Consider the following 19,428-nt stretch of genomic DNA (forward strand, 5'->3'; position numbering starts at 1 on the left):
CAAGTGACATTACTGACCGGGGGGGGTGGGGGGTGGAATGTCGCAGCAGCACTGGGACAGGACTTACTGCGGGGCTCCTTAGGGAGAAGAGAGTTTTTCTTCCTTCTCCCATCTGCGTGAGGTGTGGGACATCTGAGAAATTTTGAAATTTACTGTGCTCACGGACTTCTTTATCAAGTTATGATATTGTGCACTGTCGTAACTATATGTTATAATTATGTGGTTTTGTTAGTTTTTTCAGTCTTGGTCTGCCCTGTGTTTTGTGATATCACACCGAAGGATATATTGTATCATTTCTTAATGCATGCATTACTAAATGACAATAAAAGAGGACTACATGTCTTCATAATCATCATCATAAACACAACAAAAATCTCCATCACTGCTGGGGTTGTACTGTAGCCAATAGCCATCAGGAGAGGGAGGAACAGATACACAGGCGGATTATGGAGATGTGTAAAAGTGACAAGGAGACTTTAGCTTCCCCGATATTGAAGAGGACCTTCCTTAGAACCACGGGCATAGATAGGGCAGAGTTTGTTAGGTACATCCTGATACACTGTGTGGACCATCCAGCTAGGCTGTCTTGGACCTTGTACTGGGAAATGAGCCTGGACACGGGGCTCTCTTTTCAGTGGGGAGCATTTGGAGAACAGTGATCACAACTCAGAAGGTTTTCAGATTATTATGAATAAACGCAAGTCTAGACCTTGTGGGAAAGTACAAAAATGAAGGGGTGGGGTGCAAATTACAATACTTGTAGAAAGGAGTTACGGAGAGTTAACTGGGAGCTGTTGTTACTGGGCAAGTCTGTGTCTTCTGGCATGTAGGAGTTATTTCAAGACTAGATCAGAGTTCAGTAAGGAGGAAAGACAAGGATGGGAAGAGAAGGGAGGCTTGAATGATCCGAGTTTAGTGAAAATATAGAAGCTGAAAGCAGATAGGGTTCCTGAGGGATGCAAAGGAAGCTGGAAAGAACTCGTGCAGGGGCCGTGTAAAGTTTTTGGCAAGTAGGAGTAGGGTGTCCCAAGGCAACGTATGCACACAGTCAGTGGCCAGTTTATTACGTACCTCCTGTGCCTAACAGGCTGACCACTTAGTGTATGTTCACCATCTTCCACTGCTGTGGCCCATCCACTTCAAGGTTCGATGTGTTGTATATTCAGAGATGCTCTTCTGCACACCTCTCTTGGAAAACACAGTTATCTGAGTTACTGATGCCTTGCTGAAAACTGGCCATCCTCATTAACAAGGCACTTTCACCCACAGAACTGCTGCTTACTAGATGTTTTTCTTCCCCCACACCATTCTCTGTAAATCTAGACTGTCGTGTGTGAAAATCCCAGATCAGCAGTTTCTGAGATACGCAAACCACCCCATCTGGCACCAACAACCAAAGTTACTTTGTTCACATTTCTTCCCCATTCTGATGTTTGGTCTGAATTTCAGCTGAACCTCTTGACCATGTCCACGTGCTTTAATCAATTGAGTTGCTGCCACATGACTGGCCGATTAGACATTTGCATTAACGAGCAGGTTTAACTCATGAAGTGGCAACTGAGTCTACATCGTGGTGGGTCGCAAAGAAGAGGGCAGGACCACTCAGAAACATGGGGGGGGGATTTATACCTGGATCAGGGGAGTGGACAAGGACTTCAAATTGACGTTTACCAAGCAGAAGGATGTGGCGAGTGGTGGGAAGGGGCAGTGAGATCGGGGAGTAAATGCTGCCGGGTTCCTTAAAGGATATTAAGGTAGATAAGTCCACAAGAGTCTTTTGAGAGGTGAGATTGCTGGAGGACATTACTGATCAACAGGAGAGATTGCATTCTGGCAGGTCAAACCAGGGTAGGACATATACAGTGAAAGGTAGGGACCGAGGAGTACAAGAGCATAGTTCCCTGAAAGTGAAGTAATATAGAGACAGGACAGTGAAGGTGTTTGGCATTGAGTACAGGAGTTGGGAAGTCCTGTTGCAGTTGTTCAAGACACTGAAGAGGCTGCACTTGGAGTACCGTGTTCAGTTTTGGAAAGATGTTATTAAACTAGAGAAGATTTACCGGGATGTTGCCTGGACTTGGAGGTCCTGCATTATAAGACCAGGACATTATTCCCTGAAACACGGGAGATTGAGGGGATGATGTCATACAAGATCACAAGAGCTTAGGGTGAAATCAGTCTTTATGCCCAGGGAGGGGTTGCTAAAGGTATAGATTGAAGGTCAGAGGCGAGAGATTTAGAAGGGACATCAGGGGCAGCCTTTCCACACAGCATTTGGAACGAGGTGCTAGAAATAGTGGCTGAGGTGAGCTCATTAGCAACATTTATAAGATAAACAATGGATGGAAAGGTTTAGAGGGGCCTGGACAGGTGGGACTCGCTCCCTGGGCAAGTTAGGCTGAAAGACTTGTTTCCATGTCGTATGCCCAAGATAAACAGGGAATATTCTGGAAACTGTAGACAATGGTCTTGTGTTAGTGGTAGGATTGATGAGCATTTGGGAAACCATGGCCTGATCCAGGACAACCGGCAGGGTAGGTCACGTCTTACTAACTGGATCGAATGTTTTGAGGTGGTGAAGAAGGTGACTGACATAGGAAGGGCTATGAACGTTGCCTACACAGGCTTTAGTAAGGTGTTTGACCAGATCCCTCATGGGAGGCTCATCCCGATTAAAATGGACGGGATCCAGTGAATTGTGTGTTTGGATTCACATTCAGCTTGCCCCTAGAGAGGATAGTGGTCGATGGAACTTATTCTGACTGGAGGGTCCATGACTGGTGTTGTTCCACAGGGATCTGTACTGGGACCTCTGATGTTTGAGATATAAATAGGCTGTATGAAAATATAGATGGGTGGGTATGTCTGCAGAAACACAGCTGGAAAAAGGATTTAGTGCTTTCCTGGCGTATATGATGAATAAACGCTTCTCGGGTTTCCAGCTGGGTACAGATATCAATTATAACTGATGTTTCGATGACAAACTCTGCCACCTCTACCGATAAGGGTGTCAGAGTTTGTCATCGAAATGTCGGTTATAATTGATACCTGTACCCGGATGGAAGCCCGAGAAGAGTTCATGCCACAATAATTAATGGTACTGTGGAGAGTGTAGGTTGCCAAAGGATACAGCAGATCCTTTGCCCTCTCTCTCCGTGACGGTGAGACTATGAAAACTGCCCCAGCTGCCTTGCTCCGTGCCCACTAAAACGATGAACTGATAGAGGGTTTGGGGTTCAGATCTGAGGACTCAATTTGGTTCAGAATATTGTTCAATTGTTTACATGATGTTTTTTTTCTCTTGCGTAGCAGGTGTTGGTCTTTCTTGTTTTTTCTTCAATTGGGTTCTTGCTTTATGACTGCCTGTAGGAAGACACATCAAGGTTATATATTCCTTGATAATAAACTTACTTTGGATATTGATCATTTGCAGATATCAGTGAAAAAATGGCAGATGGATTTTAACCTGGGCAAGTGTGCACTTTGGGAGGTAAAGGGACAGGGCCCTTAAGTGTTGACATGCAGAGAGATCTTGACGTTGAAGTCCACAGCTCCCTGAAAGTAACCACACAGGTTGATAAGGTGGTAGATGTTTATCTTCATAGGGCAGGGCAGTGAGCCCAAGTTATGCAGCTGTAAGTATTTAGATAGGACACACCTCGGAGTGTTGTACATAGCTCTGGTCACCCCATTACAAGAAGGATGTGGAGAGGGTACAGAAGAGGTTCACCGAGATCGTATACACAAGAAATCGTGCTGATGCTGGAATACTTACGCAACACACACAAGTTCCTGGAGGAACTCAGCAGGTCGGGCAGGGAATATAACCGTCAATGTTTTGGGCAGAGACCCACCGAAGAAGAATCATGGGTCGCAACATCGACTGTTCGTTCCTCAATAGATAGTGCCCGATCGGCTGAGTTTTACCAGCATTTCATAGCAGGTTGCTGCCTGGATTAGAGGGCATGTGCTACCTAGAGGTGTTGGAAAAATGGGTTTTCTCTGGAGTAGAGGAGGCTGAGGGGAGACTCGATAGAGGTTTGTAAGAATTATGAGACATAGATAGAGCAGACAGCTGGAATCTTTCTCCCCAGGATGGGCAATTTTGAATGAGCACAGTCTGCAGATGACAAATACTGAGCTGAACTGAACTGAATATAACTGGACTCTATTCAATTTTGTGTTAGTCACTCTTATGCATGGCATTTGAGCGATGTATGTTTGTGTGTGTGGGTGGAGGGAATTTGATGTTATTCTTTGAATGGGTTCTAGTTTTGTTTTGTGGCTCTCTGTGGGGAAGGCGAATCTCAGGGTTGTATCCCTCAAACATACTCTGAATCTTAGAAATGTCTAATGCCAGAGAGCATTAGTTTAGAGGAGATGCACAGGGCAAGTTATTTATTGATAACACACAAGAGGTGATGCTGGAGGTAGCTACAATGGAGGGATGTGCACACTTTCAGAAGGGATTTTGTTGATGTGGCATTGCGTTTGGCACAGACATCATGTTTGTGCGGTGTATCGCTGTTCTACAGACATACCGCCAGCCCAGCCCATTTGACACGCAATCATTAAAAGGCAAGTCCCTTTGGCCCTCGACTCCCCTGTCCTTCCTGGCCGGCCCAGTGTCCGGGAGACCCGTTGTGCCATTAAACCCTGTGCAAGTGTCGCTGCTGGATGTTCACTGATGGTAGGGTGGGGAAGGGACAGTGGGAGAAACCAAAGCTTGTAACTCAGTAACAAACAGATCAGGGTCTGCGGGAGGAGAGAGAAAGACAAGAGACACTTGCCATCTGTTTTATATAAATTGTACTTTAATGAGAAAAAAACTCACAACAATCAAAATGAAAAATAAAAAAAAAAATGGGGAAGGAGCCGCGAATCAGAAGATACTGTCTCCTCTGACAGAACCCGGATACTGTCTGGTCTGACAGAACCCAGACGCCACCCCCAGATGCATCTGGCCTGGCAGCACCCGGACCCCAGGTCACAAAGACAGGAGCTGGACGGTGCTGCCCCCCACCCAGACGCCACTGGCCTCTCCCACGTAGGCGCAGACGAAGCAACCTGCCAGGAGGGTGGGGGGGGGTGGGGGTGGCAGGGCGAGACGCCGCCCTTCCAGCTCAGACAGGGTCATGTGTCTGGTCCAGGTAATACTGGAGAGGCTGGTTCCATGAGGATACCCCACCCAGACAGGCCTCTCTGCAGGTACACTCCTGTCCCAGCCAGCCAATCTCAGCCAACTATTCTCCCACCCCCACCACTGAGGGGGAGAGAGGGTGCTGGGGACTGGGAGGACAACACAGGCAGCGCATACACACACACACAACCCCCTCCACAGGGCCACACACACAGGGGGATAAACAGACAAGGCTCACACACAGTCAGACACAGCAAGCACACACAGTCACAAGGATCAACACATATGCGGAAATGAGAGAGAGCACACACACGGGGCGCAGACAGACAGATACACACAGACCAGGGTCAGTGTGCGCACACACACACGGGTCAGTTAGGACAGTGCCCAAGCACCCCCCCACCCCACACACCGAGGGGGACAGCTACTCTTTCCAACGGGGGATGTTAATAGGCAAGGGAGGGGTGAGAGTGGGAGGCTCTGTAGAGGGGGAGGGGAAAGGGGCAGAGAGAGAGAGACCCCTCCCAAGACGTTTCTAGAAATTGTCACATTTGAAATTGGTCCATGGCATATTAACAGAGAATAGGTTGGTGGGCAGGGGGGTCGGGGAGAGGGTGGGGGGGGGGGGGGTAACAGATCACTTCCGCCTCCGTTTCCTGTTTCCCATGTTGGCAGTGGAACCCTTCCGCTTCCGGCTGCGGGTATCGTCTTCATCCTCGCGGAATTCCCGGTCCGCTGAGATGGGGGGGAAGAGAAGAGTGGGGAGGTTATACACGAGGCACAACTCTAACCCCCGTACATCACTCCCCTGCCCCTCCCAACACCATCCAGCTAAAGATGCTTCGGCCCACTGCCTCTATGCAAACCGTCCCTTCCCCATTCTACCCGAGTGACACTTTCCTGGATCAGCCCGTTGCAGGAAGGGTGAGGGGGCTTTGGGGCTGCTGCAGAAGGGGGTCACCAACCAGGACACTACCTGGATTAGAGGGCATGAGCTACAAGGGGGGGTTGGACAGACTTGGACTGTTGTCTCTGGAGGGGCAGAGGCGGCGGGGAGACCTGAGTGAGGTTTAGAAGATTAAGGGATGTATAGACAGACGGTCGGAATGGTTACTCCCCTACCACACAGTTACAGAGAAGTGCAGCACCGATACATGGCCTTTGGCCCAGTTCATGCTGACCAGTGGCCACTCAGCCAGTTCCAATTTCCTGCGTTAGGCCCATATTCGATTCCATGTGCTTCTGAGATGACACTACTACACCTGACAGCTCATTCCACTCACTCACCAGGAAAAGTTGCCCCCTGGGCCCCTTTTAAATCTCCCCCCTCTCACCCGAAACCTATATCCACTAATTTTGGACTCCCCTACCCTGAGGTAAAACACCATCACCATCCACTTTATCTACACCTCCAGTCGTTTTAAACACTTCTAAGGCTTGACCCTCGTTCTCCTGCGTAAAGACCCAGCCCAGCAAACCTCTCCCTAACTCAGTCCCTCCAGTCCTGGCAACACCGAACACAGAACAGGTCCTTTGGCCCAAACTGTTGTGCTGAGTTAATTTAGCTAGCAATTTAATTACCAAAATTGTCTGTTCTGCCTTTACAATGCCCATTCCCCCCTCATTTCTTGCACATTGATGTGCCTGCAGCTCTTGAATGCCATCTGTGTAAACAAATCTTCCCGGAATCTCTCGCCTCGTAAATCTTTTCTGCGCTCATTCCAGAGCACTGAAATGTCTGATACCAGAGAACAGGCGAGAGGATTAAGGAGGCATAGAAGGCAAGTGGCGGGCTCCTGGAATGTACTGCCAGGGGTGGTGGTGGTAGTGGAGGCAGATACAACAGAGGCTGTTAGACAGGCACGTGGATGTTCAGAGGAAGATAATGGCAGATAGAAGCGATTTAGTCTAATTCTGCATCACATTGGGCAGAGACACTGTAGGCTGAAATGTTGTTATATTCTGTCTTTCTACACCGACTATTCAAATGTCTGTCTAAACGTCCCTTAAATGTGATGACTGTGCCTGATTCCAACACTTCCTCCATCAGCAAGTTCCAAATATCACCTACCCCTCAGATTCCCTTCCCTTCAACCTTAACCTACACCCTCTTGCTTTTGAATAGCCCTACTGCGAGAGAGAGATTCTCAAACTTATACCCCCTCCTTCACTGCATTGAAAGCAGTCCCAGCCTGCGCAGTCTCTCCCCGTCAGTAAAGTCCTCCAGCCTGGACAGTAAACAAACAAATCCTCCTCATCAAAGGCAACAATGATAAAACTGTTCAGTGAGAACTTTCTCCCAGAAGATCAGTTTGGGTTCGGCCAAGGTCCCTCAGGATCGTTGCTTGTTAGGGTCTTGTTCCAAACATGGATAGAAGCAGTGAGAACAGAGTTATCTGCCTTCGACATCAAGCCAGCCTTGGATGGAATCAAGGAGACCAGGCTGCTGGAGCCACTGGCACTGAGTCATAGTCAAACACCACAGAAACAGGCCAGTCGGCCAACCAGACTAACCCTATTTGTCTGTGTTTGGCCCATATCCCTCAAAACTTTTCCTATCCATGTACAAAACCCTGCAAAAGGTTCAGGCTCATATATATAGCTAGGGTATCTAAGACTTCTGCACAACTGTAGTAATTTTATGTATTGCACTGTACTGCTGCTGCAAAAGGAAACAAGTTTCATGACATATGTGAGTGATGATAAGCCTGATTCTGATCTGGGTCTCTGTTGTGGACTGACAGTGGGAAGGGGGCAGGGAGAGGGGAATCACGGTTGGGAAAAGGGGAAGGGAGTGGGGAGGGAGTGGGAAGCACCAGAGAGACATTCTGTGACAATCAATAAACCAATTGTTTGCAATCAAATGATCTTGCCTGGTGTCTCAGGGCTGGGTGTGTCTGCACTGACACCAGCCCCTGGCACTCCTCCTCTGCCACCTGTCCCACACCCCTCCTGTGGCACTCCATCCTCACCACTCCTGATATCCATCAGATTTACAAACTCACTCTCTGCTCCATGCTGCCAGATATAGTACTGTGCAAAAGTATTAGGCATTCTGGCTATATACATGTGCCTAACACTTTTGTACAGAGCTGTACCTGTCCAGGTGCCTTTTACAGGTTGTTGATGTCACTACACGAACCACTGACTCATTCCATATACGGACCCCTCTCCAGGTGAAAAAGCTGCCCTTCAGGTTCCTCTTAAATCTCCCTTTCATCTTAAACCTGGTTCTTGATTCTCCAATCCCGGGGGAAAAGACCATGCACATTCACCTTATCCGCACCCCTCTTGATTTTACACACCTCTATAATGTCACAGTCAAGGAATGAATCCCAACCCCTCTCTATCGCTCAGTCCCTCAAGGACTAGTGGCAGTGTCCCTCGATTTTTCCCTGCACCTTTTCCAGTTTAATAACCTTTTCTATAGCAGGGTGATCAAAAGTGAACAACCTCACCGAGGTCTTGTACAATTACAACACATTTTCCCAACCGATGAAGGCTAGCGCGGCAAATGCCTTTGTCACCACCCGGCAATGCCTCTTTCAGGGAACCATGTACCCGTACCCTTAAGTCACTCAGTTCTACGACACTCCCCCTCCAGAAGTCCTACCCTAATTTGCCTTCCCAAAACCTCACACTCAGCAAAATTAAACTCCATTCACCTGTGATACCACAAGATCCTAATTCCAGGGTCACGGTAAAAAACGTCCTCTAGACCCTCTCCAATGCCAGCACATTCTTTCTCAGATAAGGGGTCTACTCCAAATGTGTTCTGATAAAGCCTCACCATTACATCCCTGTTGATAATGTAGGTCAGAGTTTGATCAGGAAAGCACCTTTATCCTCTCTGCCTCCTGTCACCAAGACTACCTCGGATCCAGTTGCCCCCGGCTCTCTTGTGCCTCAGTCTCCCGTGTGGGGCCTGTGGAAGCCCTCACTATAACCTACGCCCACTGCACTTCGGCAAAGCAGAGAGGGCTGGGACATAGTGAACAGGGAGGAGTGCTGTAGAGGGGCAGTGTGACACCTGCACTCATCCGTGGCTGACAGACAGCTGTTACTGTCTGGGGAAGGCGAGCGGAGTGGGAAGGAGCCTCAGCAGAGTCATTACTCACCTCGTCGGGCTTCCTCTTCTAACTCGTCCCAGTCTTTGCCGCTCTCCTCGCTGCCCAGAGACTCCTCACTCACTGCGAGAACAAGGTGAGACGTTACACCAGGGAGACAGACTGCCCTCCCTCATCGTCACCGCTTACACTCTACACCGTCCCCTCCTCTGCTCAGAAAAGTTACACCAGGGAGACAGCACCCACTCCCCTACACCAGAGCCCAGAGGTTTCACGTGCACCGGGAGAGGGGGAAGGAAAACATTACACCAGGGAGAGAGCCAGCCCTCCCTCCGTCCCTCCACTCAGATGGACACACTCACCAGACTCCTCAGTCTCCGAGGAGTAATCCTCATCGCTGTCCTCATCTTCAGCCTCGTCGTCGTCTTCCGAGGGGTTAAAGGTTTCATCCTCGAGCTCTGACTCGGAGTCCTGACTTTCGGCCTCACTGCCCTGTGGAGTGAGAGGCAACAGTTAACACACTGGCGGCGAAGGTGAAAAGGGAGTGAATAGCGCGAGGGCGCAAACAGCACAGGACTGGGGTGAGGAGAAAGAGAGAGACCGGAATAGAAATCAGTATGCATGAAAGGTGCAGGGGCCATTAGAGAACTTGCTCCCTCCCTACCTCTCCCTCTGGCTCCAGGAACGACCAGCCCCCCTGCTCGAAGAAGCCCTCCGGATCATCCACGATTGTCTTCATGATCTTGGTCCAGTTGAGGGACTGGACGCCCTCGGTGTACTTCAGGTCACACGAGCTGTCGTTGGAAGAAGAGCAATTCAGAGCGGTGAGGGCACAGATCAACCTCCCCACTCCCCTCCCATCACCGACTCCCCGGGTCAGAGACAAAGCAAAGCTCCCTCCACACTGCACATTTGCCTCCAGAGGCAGGAGGTGATATCCTGGCTGAGGCCCCATCTCATCAGGTGTTGCTGTGGCTCAAGCCTGTGCAGCGACTGGGTTTGCCTCCGCTCAGCCGGGTGCTGCTCCCACACAACTTGAGCCGTCTCTCATCGACACCCACAGTTACTCATGGATGCAGGTGGGAGGTAGCTGTACTGGTTACTGCTCCACACCTTCCATTTCCTAGCTCTCGTCCACCACCCTGACATGCAACGAGGGGGAGTGCCAGTGGAAGACATGCAACGAGGGTGCCCACCTCACACACACGGTGGACTTGGGGTGCAGGCTGCTGCACAGGGCACTGTCCTGCAATAAGTTCGCAAATCTCCTGGCTTCTACAGACCAGGTACCACGTGTACATGGAGTGTGCGAGGCTGCAGACAATATTCATACACCTGCAGGGGCTGCTCCTTGCCTTCTGGTCCCACCCTCTTCATATTTGATCACTCAGTAAAGGGAGGCGGATGTCCCAGTAAACTTGCTCCTGGGACTGGCAAAGGTAAATACCCGAGGGTCCTGGAGTGGGCATCACAGGATTCTGCCTGCATTGTCTACTTAATAGTCTGTGTGAAAACAGTCCGTGAGAAAAGAAACTGTGTCCAACAGGTACCCTGGAGGTGCTGTAGAACAGTAAGGCAGCACAGGGGATAAATGTTATTCTTGACAGTGACAGGAACATTTTAATTTAGTTTGTCATTGAGTCTGTGTTTGTGGTATTATTATAGAATTGCAAATTGGCAATAAACGTAGTTTTTGCCATTCATGGGGTGAGGTTCTCTCCACACCGTCCCATCACACACTCCCGGGGTCAGACACAGAGTGAAACTCCCTCCACACCGTCCCATCACACACTCCCGGGGTCGGACACAGAGTGAAGCTCCCTCCACACCGTCCCATCACACACTTCCGGGGTCAGACACAGAGTGAAACTCCCTCCACACCGTCCCATCACACACTCCCGGGGTCAGACACACAGTGAAACTCCCTCCACACCGTCCCATCACACACTCCCGGGGTCAGACACAGAGTGAAACTCCCTCCACACCGTCCCATCACACACTCCCGGGGTCAGACACAGAGTGAAACTCCCTCCACACCGTCCCATCACACACCTCCGGGGTCAGACACAGAGTGAATCTCCATCCACACCATCCCATCACACACTCCCGGGGTCAGACACACAGAGTGAATCTCCCTCCACACCGTCCCATCACACACTCCCGGGGTCAGACACACAGAGTGAATCTCCCTCCACACCGTCCCATCACACACTCCCAGGGTCAGACACAGAGTGAAACTCCCTCCACACCGTCTCATCACACACTCCCGGGGTCAGACACAGAGTGAAACTCCCTCCATACCGTCCCATCACACACTCCCGGGGTCAGACACAGAGTGAAACTCCCTCCACACCGTCCCATCACACACGCCCGGGGTCAGACACAGAGTGAAACTCCCTCCACACCGTCCCATCACACACTCCCGGGGTCAGACACAGAGTGAATCTCCATCCACACTGTCCCAGGGTCAGAATGTGAAGATCCCCCTGCACTGTCCCACCACACACAGTCGCAGCTGAGAGCCAGTGACACCACCTACTTCAGCCATTCCTTGATGGGGTCGAGAGAGGCGACGGGGATGGCGTTGATCATAGTGACCTTCTTGCTGTAATCCTTGTAGACGATCACCATGTCAAAGTTCTTTAGGTGGAACTGCACCCTCTCAAAATGAACCAACTCCACCTCATCCAATGTCACCACGAACGGAGGCTGCAACAACAGCAGGAGATACGTCAGAACTGCCGGGTATTGGAGACCTACAGCAATGCTGCAGATACGGACCATGCCAAACATGATGCCTACCAAGCTGGTCCCAACTTCCTATGTTCAGCCCATACCCCTCCACGTACCTCTCCAAGTGCTTCTTAAATACTATAGTGTATGCCTCAACCACTTCCTCTGACTCTTCACCCCCTGTGGAATAAAGGTTGCCTCTTGCCCTTATTAAAACGTTCCTCTCACTCTAAGCCCATGTCTGGTAGTTTTGGACTCCCTAACCCTGGGGAAAAGGCCGTCACTGTCCACCTGACCTATGCCTCTCATCATATTTATCACTTCTAAAGGCTGGCCCTCGTTCTCCTACATTCCAAGGAACAAAGACTTAGGCTGGCCAACCTTTCACTATAATACAGCCCTCTGGTCATGGATATTAAGAGTGATTTTTAGAGCAAATAACTTCACCTGACTTCAGCCACTAGTCTTCAAGTTCAAATATGAACGACGAATTAAATCTAATATGCAGCTCTGAACAACGGGTCCCTATGATCCGTGAACCAGGTAAATTGGAAGAACAGACCATGATGACTTAAATTCATTACTCGTGTGTATTTCAGTGTCTGTAATACAGGTGCGAACAGGGAGCTGTGATGGTCGGGAGATCCAAGCATTTGAAACTGTTACATGTAATTCAAAGGAAGCATTGTAGACATGGAACTGTCCTTTGGTCTTCAGCTTATAAAATATCATGTAATGGTGGGCCAGGCAGACCTCCTGCTCTGAAAGGGTCTCCCTCTCTCTCCACCCCACCCCCCATAACTCCAAAGACTGTCAGCTTATTTATGATATTTTATTGAATAGAGACAGCTTCATACCAGTACTTCTCTGGTACCTTTCACTGTAATACAGGCCCTCTAGTTCTGGCAAAGTCCTCATAAACCTTCTCTGCACTCTCTCCAGTTGAGCCACGTCTTTCCTAAGATAGGCAGATCAGAAGTATACACAGCACTTCAACAGCCTCATCAATGATATTTACAACTCCAGCACTACTGAGGATGTGCGACAACTTACTGGTGGTTTTCAAAGCGAGAAATACAACTAAATACTTTATTAATAACGCGTTTCTGTAAAACAAAAATTATGGTAAACAATCACCTCAAACAAAGGCGAGGCTAACCGAGGGCTAAAGTGTGTGTGCGGGAGCAAGGTTGAGGCATGTCCGCGATGGAACTGGAGAGTGCGAGGTGGAGAAAAGTTGAAGCAGAGGAGTTTCGGAGTCTACCACTAAACTGAGAGTGAGCTTTGACTGATCTAAGCACCAGACCGATTTGGAAAGGTCAGGTACGGGACAAAATGTGGCAGCAGGGTCCAGGCCCAGAATGCATCAATGTGATGGAGCCCAGGTCCTAGTGCAAGGAACAACACAATGTTTGCATGATTTAAACAGCCAGTAAGATGCATTGAAAAGGCGGGGTGTCAGGACCAGAGACCAGGGTCCGGCTGTTCCTTGACGTTTACTCTGCTCTTCAATGCACTGAGGCTGAGGCCGTGGGCCTGCTCTGGGTTGTGTCAATGGAATCATTTTTGTTCTAAATGCTATTCACTTACTTTTATTGTCTGCATGATTTGAGTTTTTTTTTCCTCTCTGCACATTGGGTGTGGATCTTTTTTTTAAAAAATAGGTTCTTTTGGGTTTCTTATTTTGTGGCTGACTGTGAAGAATCTCAAGGTTGCATAACGTATACATATTTCAAACTTGAACTACAATAGTTGTATTATCCAGTGGAGATGAAAACCGTGCACAATGCTCCCAGTGTGGGTCTGTCCCAGGGATATGGAAACGGGAACTGTACATAGTGCTCCCAGTGTGGGTCTGACCCCAGACAGGGAGATATGAACTGTGCACAATGCTCCCAGTTTGGAACTGACCTACGATAGAGAGAGAGGAACCACGCCAAATCTAACACTCCTGAGACACTGAGGTACCTGCGAGACAATGATGCACTCACCCATTCTGTTACATTGACCAGGGAGCTACTGGTGGGCTGCAACATACACGTACTCCTGTAGGGAGCTCCGTTAAACCTGGGAGGAAGAAAATGAGAGAGCTGTGAGAGACTGTGGTGGATGAGGGAGGGGAAGAGTGAAACTGGGGTAGGGCAACAGACTGAGGGAAGTAAGGAAAAGGGATAGTGAGAAAAAGAAAAGAGTAATGGGGAGGATATGAGAGATGGCAGGAGGAATGGGATGAGGGGAGGTTTGGGTGGGGAATAGATGAGTTGGGGGTGGGATGAGGGGATGCTTGAGTGCAACAGATGATGTGGGGGTGGCAGAAGGAGGGATGGGATGAGATGAGAGGGGAGGTTTGGGTGGAATAGATGAGGTGGGGCGGGGGGTGGATGGCAGTATGGGACCAGGAACTGGCAATAGACTCCAGCTGCAGGGTGGATGAAGGACAGAGGGTTGGGAGGGATGGCTCAGGAACTGTGGACTGACCACAGGTAGCTGGGGGGGGGGGGGAGGGGTATGCAGGGGAAGGACTGCAGACTGACCCTAGGTCACGGAAGGGGACCTCAAACTCCAGCTCCTCTTTGGTCAGTGCCTCCACCTTCTCAATGAAGTTTTTGAAGGCCGTCTTCAGCTTGTGCCTCATCTCCCGCTCCAGCTGTGGACAGAGGTGGGAGAAGTCAGTCCTAGGGTCACCCCTCACCAACAACTCAACCCCCAGGTAACCTCCTCACCACCCTCCCCGCCCCAGACATTGTCTAACTTCACCCCCTCCCTTCCTAGGACACCGTGCCCCTTAACCTCACCCCCCCCCATGGACACACAGCCTCACCCCCTGGTACCTGCTCAGCGTAAAGGTCATCGCGGTCGTGCATGTGTTGATGTTTGCCCAGGTCGGTGGTGATTTCTCCCACCTCTGTGTAGAATTGCACATCGGTGTGCCGTCTCTTCCCGAACATGATGGCGTTCTGCAGGAGGGAGAGGATTACTTCCTACTGGCCCCAATCCATCACTGACTCAGTCCCAAACCCCATAAGCGCTGGGCCAATCCTCACCAGACTGAACGCAGTCCAACCTGGACTAAACCCCACCAGTCAGAATTCCGGCGAGCCCAGGTCAAGCCTATACATGGCATCCTGGGGAGTAAGGGAGGGTTAATTCCCAGAGCCAGAAGGGGTCAGGGTCAATCCCCACGAGTCCCAACCAGGTTACACACGTACAAGGTGTTCTGGGCCACAGACACAGTCACTGTCTGGTATGGAGAGGCCACTGCACAGGACTGGAACAAGCGGCAGAGAGTTGTAAACCTAGCCAGCTCCATCTTGGACACTAGCCTCCTCGCCAGAGGACATCTTCAAGAGGTGATGCCTCAATAAAAAAAGCAAGCTACATCAATCAGTAAGGACCTTCACCACCCAGGACACACCCTCGTCTCATTACTACCACAGAGGGTGTACAGGAGCCTGAAGACACACACTCAACCTTTTAGGAACAGCTTCTTCCCTGATTTTTGAACAATGAACACGACCTCAGAATTCTTGCTCACTTTTTGCATTATATTTACAATTTAACGTATTATGCACTGCACTGTCCTGCTGTCACAAAGCAACACGTTTCATGACGTACTGTATACCAGTGGTAGTTAACCTGATTCAATCCCCACAGGTCTGAACCAGACACAAACCCAGGTTTAAACCCTACCGTAACGGTGACATTCTGGGAAAGGTGGAAGGGTTAGGGTCAATCACACACCAGTCCAAACCCCGTGCACAGCGTTCTGGGCCAGAGACAGAGGGGACGAGCTCATCCCTGGCCCAGACCCCCACATCAAACCCATACAGGATTGAGGATTAATCCCCACAGACTAACAGAGACAGAGGAGATAAGGCTCTGATCCTGTCCTGTGGTGCTCTGGGCCAGAGAGGAAGGGTGAGACGATCCCTGCCCCAAACCCGAGGCAACGTCTCCCTCCTCTCCAGATCCACGCACGGGACCTACCTTGAGGTGGAAGTGCAGCACGATAATCATCTCGCCGTCACAGGGCTGGAAGATAGAGTGCTTGATGTTGTTGTACAGGATGTCCACCTTGTCACCACGCACAGAAGTAAAGCGAAACCCTGGGGGTGGGGGGAGAGCAAGTCAAGGTTAGAGAGAGTTTACTGGGGTAGTGAGTGTGCTCATTTGACACAGATTCACAAAACACAGAAACATGCCCCTTGGCCCAAATCCTTTGTTGTCTTGAACAAGCGGCATCTCCCAATGGCCACCCATTTTAATTCCACTTCCATTCCATTCCAGTACGTCCATCCATGGCCTCCTCCACTGTCGGGATAAGGCCATACAGGTTGGAGGAACAACACCTCAAATTCCATTTGCATAGCCTCCAGCTTGTTGGCATGAATATCAGTTTCTCAAACTTCTGGTAATGCCCCACAGCCCCCCTTCACTATTTCCCATCCCCCTTTCCCCCTCTCACCTCATCTCCTTGCTCACCCATCGCCTCCCTCTGGTGCTCCACCACCCTTTTTTCTTTCTTCCATGGCCTTTTGTCTCTTTCACCATTCAACTTCCCAGCTCTTCACTTCATCCCTCCCCCCCCCAGGCTTCACCTATCACCTTGTGCTTCTCTCTCTCCCCTCCCCGCACCTTTTAAATCTACTCCTCAGCTTTTTTTTTCTACAGTCCTGCCGAAGGGTCTCGGCCCGAAACGTCGACTGTACTCTTTTCCATGGATGCTGCCCGGCTGCTGAGATCCTCCAGCACTTTGTGTGTGTGTTGCTTGGATTTCCGGCATCTGCAGATTTTCTCATTTGTGATTTGCCCAGCCAGCGAGTCCCATCTGCCCGCTTGCAGCCCACTGTCCTCTAAACTTCCCCTTCCACCAACTCGTCTAGGTTGCTTTGAACGGCTGCTCGCTCAGAAAAATACTGGAGGAACTCAGCAAGTCAGACAGCACCTATGGAGAGAAATGAAAGATCTTTTTTTGGAGCCAAGAACCTTCAGGACGGTTTTTAAACGTCGCTTAACGTGCCCACCTCAACCATTTCCAGCAGCTCATTCCAAATACACACCACCCCTATGTGAAGACATCGCAGTACAGGCCATTCAGCCCCACGATGTTAAACTAAGATTGATGCCAGTTTATTCTGAACATCACCCTGCTTTATTTCATCCACAACCGCTCAATTCCCTTCAGATTCAAGCATTTCTCGTTTCTCGCATTTCTCTGAAAGTCTTCGTACTCCACTGAGCTACTGTGGTTGCTTCTACAACTCCTGATAACCCTGGCACCTACCACTCGCTGCATAAAAAACCCTGCCCCCCACATTACCTTTAAACTCCCCCCACTCTACCTTTAACATGTCTTTTGCTGTTAGATAGCTGAACCTCAGTCATAATCATACTTTATTGATCCCAAGGGAAATTGGCTTTCGTTACAGTTGCACCAGCCAAGAATAAGTATAAATAAAGCAATATAAAACCATACATAATTAAATAGTAATATGTAAATACCAGGAAATAAGTCCAGGGTGTCTGACCCTCCAAGGGAGAAGTTGTAAAGTTTGATGGCCACAGGCAGGAATGACTTCCTATGACGCTCTGTGTTGCATCTTGGTGGAATGAGTCTCTGGCTGAATGTACTCCTGTGCCCACCCAGTACATTATGTAGTGGATGGGAGACATTGTCCAAGATGGCATGCAACTTGGACAGCATCCTCTTTTCAGACACCACCGTGAGAGTCCAGTTCCATCCCCACAACATCACTGGCCTTACGAATGAGTTTGTTGATTCTGTTGGTGTCTGCTACCCTCAGCCTGCTGCCCCAGCTCACAACAGCAAACATGATAGCACTGGCTGCTACAGACTTGCAGAACGTCCTCAGCATCGTCCGGCAGATGTTAAAGGACCTCAGTCTCCTCAGGAAATAGAGACGGCTCTGACCCTTCTTGTAGACAGCCTCAGTGTTCTTTGACCAGTCTAGTTTATTGTCAATTCGTATCCCCAGGTATTTGTAATCCTCCACCATGTCCACACTGACCCCCTGGATGGAAACAGGGGTCACCGGTACCTTAGCTCTCCTCGGGTCTACCACCAGCTCCTTAGTCTTTTTTACATTAAGCTGCAGATAATTCTGCTCACACCACGTGACAAAGTTTCCTACTGTAGCCCTGTACTCAGCCTCATCTCCCTTGCTGATGCATCCAACTGTGGCAGTCATCCCGAAAACTTCTGAAGATGACAAGACTCTGTGCAGTAGTTGAAGTCCGAGGCGTAAATGGTGAAGAGAAAGGGAGACAAGACAGTCCCCTGTGGAGCCCCAGTCTTGAGAAAATGATTCTGACTACCTGACCGATCTACGCTTTTCATATTGTCCATTTGAAATCTCTCGCCTGCGGACCAGCACATGAATGTAACCGCGAAGAAAGTACGGCAGCGCTCCTACTTCCATGGAGCCTGCGGAGGTTTGGTATGTCATCGGTAACTCTGACAAACTTCTTCTGACGTGTAGTGGAGAGTGTATTGACTGACTGCATCACTGTCTGGTGTGGAAACACCAAAGCGTTTGAATAGAAAAATCCAACAAAAGGTAGTGAATTCAGCCCAGTACATCGTGGATAAAGCCCTCCCAACCACTGAGTACATCTACATGAAACACTGTCATAGGAAAGCAGCATCCAAAGTCTCCCCCACCCCCAAGGCCGTGCTCTTTACTCACTGCTCCCATCAGGTAGAAGATACCAGAGCCTCAGGACTCGCTCCACCAGGTTCAGGAACAGTTACTACCCCTCAACCATCAGGCTCTTGAACAAAAGGGGGATAACTACACTCACTTGCCCCATCATTGAGATGTTCCCACAACTGATGAACTCACTTTAAGGACTCTATCTCATTATTTTATGTTCTTGTTCTATTTATTTACATTTGCAGAGATTGTTGTCTTCTGCACTCTGGTTGATCTTTCATTGATCCCGTTATAGTCACTATTCTGTAGATTTGCTGAGTATGTCCACAGGAAAATGAATCTCAGGGTTGTAAATGGTGACATAAATGTACCGATAATAAAATCTACTTTGAACTTTGACCTGAAGCCTGTGCCTCCTATTTTTAACCCCCCCCCCCCCCCAGGAAAAGGACCAAATGCTTTTATCCTGTCTGTGCTCCTCACAAACTTGTATATCACCCCCTCAGAATAAAGACCTAGTCTGTGTAACCTCTCCTTGTAACACCACCCCCCCCAAAAGTCCGGACATCATCCCGGTAAATTTTTTCTGCACTTTTTCTTGTTTAATATCTTCCCTACAACAGTGAGACCAAAACTCAAAACAATACTCCAATGCAGCCTCACAACTCCCAAACTCCTGTACTCAGTGCCCTGACTGATGAGGGTTAACGTGCCACAAACCCTGTGACTCAATTTCTGCCTTCAACACAGCCTGTGACTTGGCCTCCACAGCAACAGATAAAAACAAATCCCAGAGATTCACTACCCTCTGATG

The 19,428-nt window shown here is 49.5% G+C and overlaps 1 protein-coding gene across 1 annotated transcript in view; it reads right to left on the minus strand.

Moving 5' to 3' along the window:
• Positions 1 to 4,792: 4,792 nt before the first annotated feature.
• supt16h (SPT16 homolog, facilitates chromatin remodeling subunit) overlaps positions 4,793 to 19,428 on the minus strand; it is a 34,312-nt gene continuing 19,676 nt past the window's right edge. Inside the window, exons 18-26 of the mRNA XM_072269982.1 lie at positions 15,928 to 16,046; positions 14,772 to 14,897; positions 14,475 to 14,587; positions 13,932 to 14,007; positions 11,747 to 11,916; positions 9,872 to 10,001; positions 9,570 to 9,699; positions 9,259 to 9,330; positions 4,793 to 5,875 (exon numbers count right to left, since the gene is read on the minus strand). Coding sequence (XP_072126083.1) covers positions 5,778 to 5,875; positions 9,259 to 9,330; positions 9,570 to 9,699; positions 9,872 to 10,001; positions 11,747 to 11,916; positions 13,932 to 14,007; positions 14,475 to 14,587; positions 14,772 to 14,897; positions 15,928 to 16,046 — 1,034 coding nt within the window. The 3' untranslated portion in view covers positions 4,793 to 5,777. The remainder of the gene's footprint in view (positions 5,876 to 9,258; positions 9,331 to 9,569; positions 9,700 to 9,871; positions 10,002 to 11,746; positions 11,917 to 13,931; positions 14,008 to 14,474; positions 14,588 to 14,771; positions 14,898 to 15,927; positions 16,047 to 19,428) is intronic.

Source organism: Mobula birostris, chromosome 10, assembly GCF_030028105.1.
Source record: "Mobula birostris isolate sMobBir1 chromosome 10, sMobBir1.hap1, whole genome shotgun sequence".
In the NCBI taxonomy this organism is placed as follows: Eukaryota; Metazoa; Chordata; class Chondrichthyes; order Myliobatiformes; family Myliobatidae; genus Mobula; species Mobula birostris.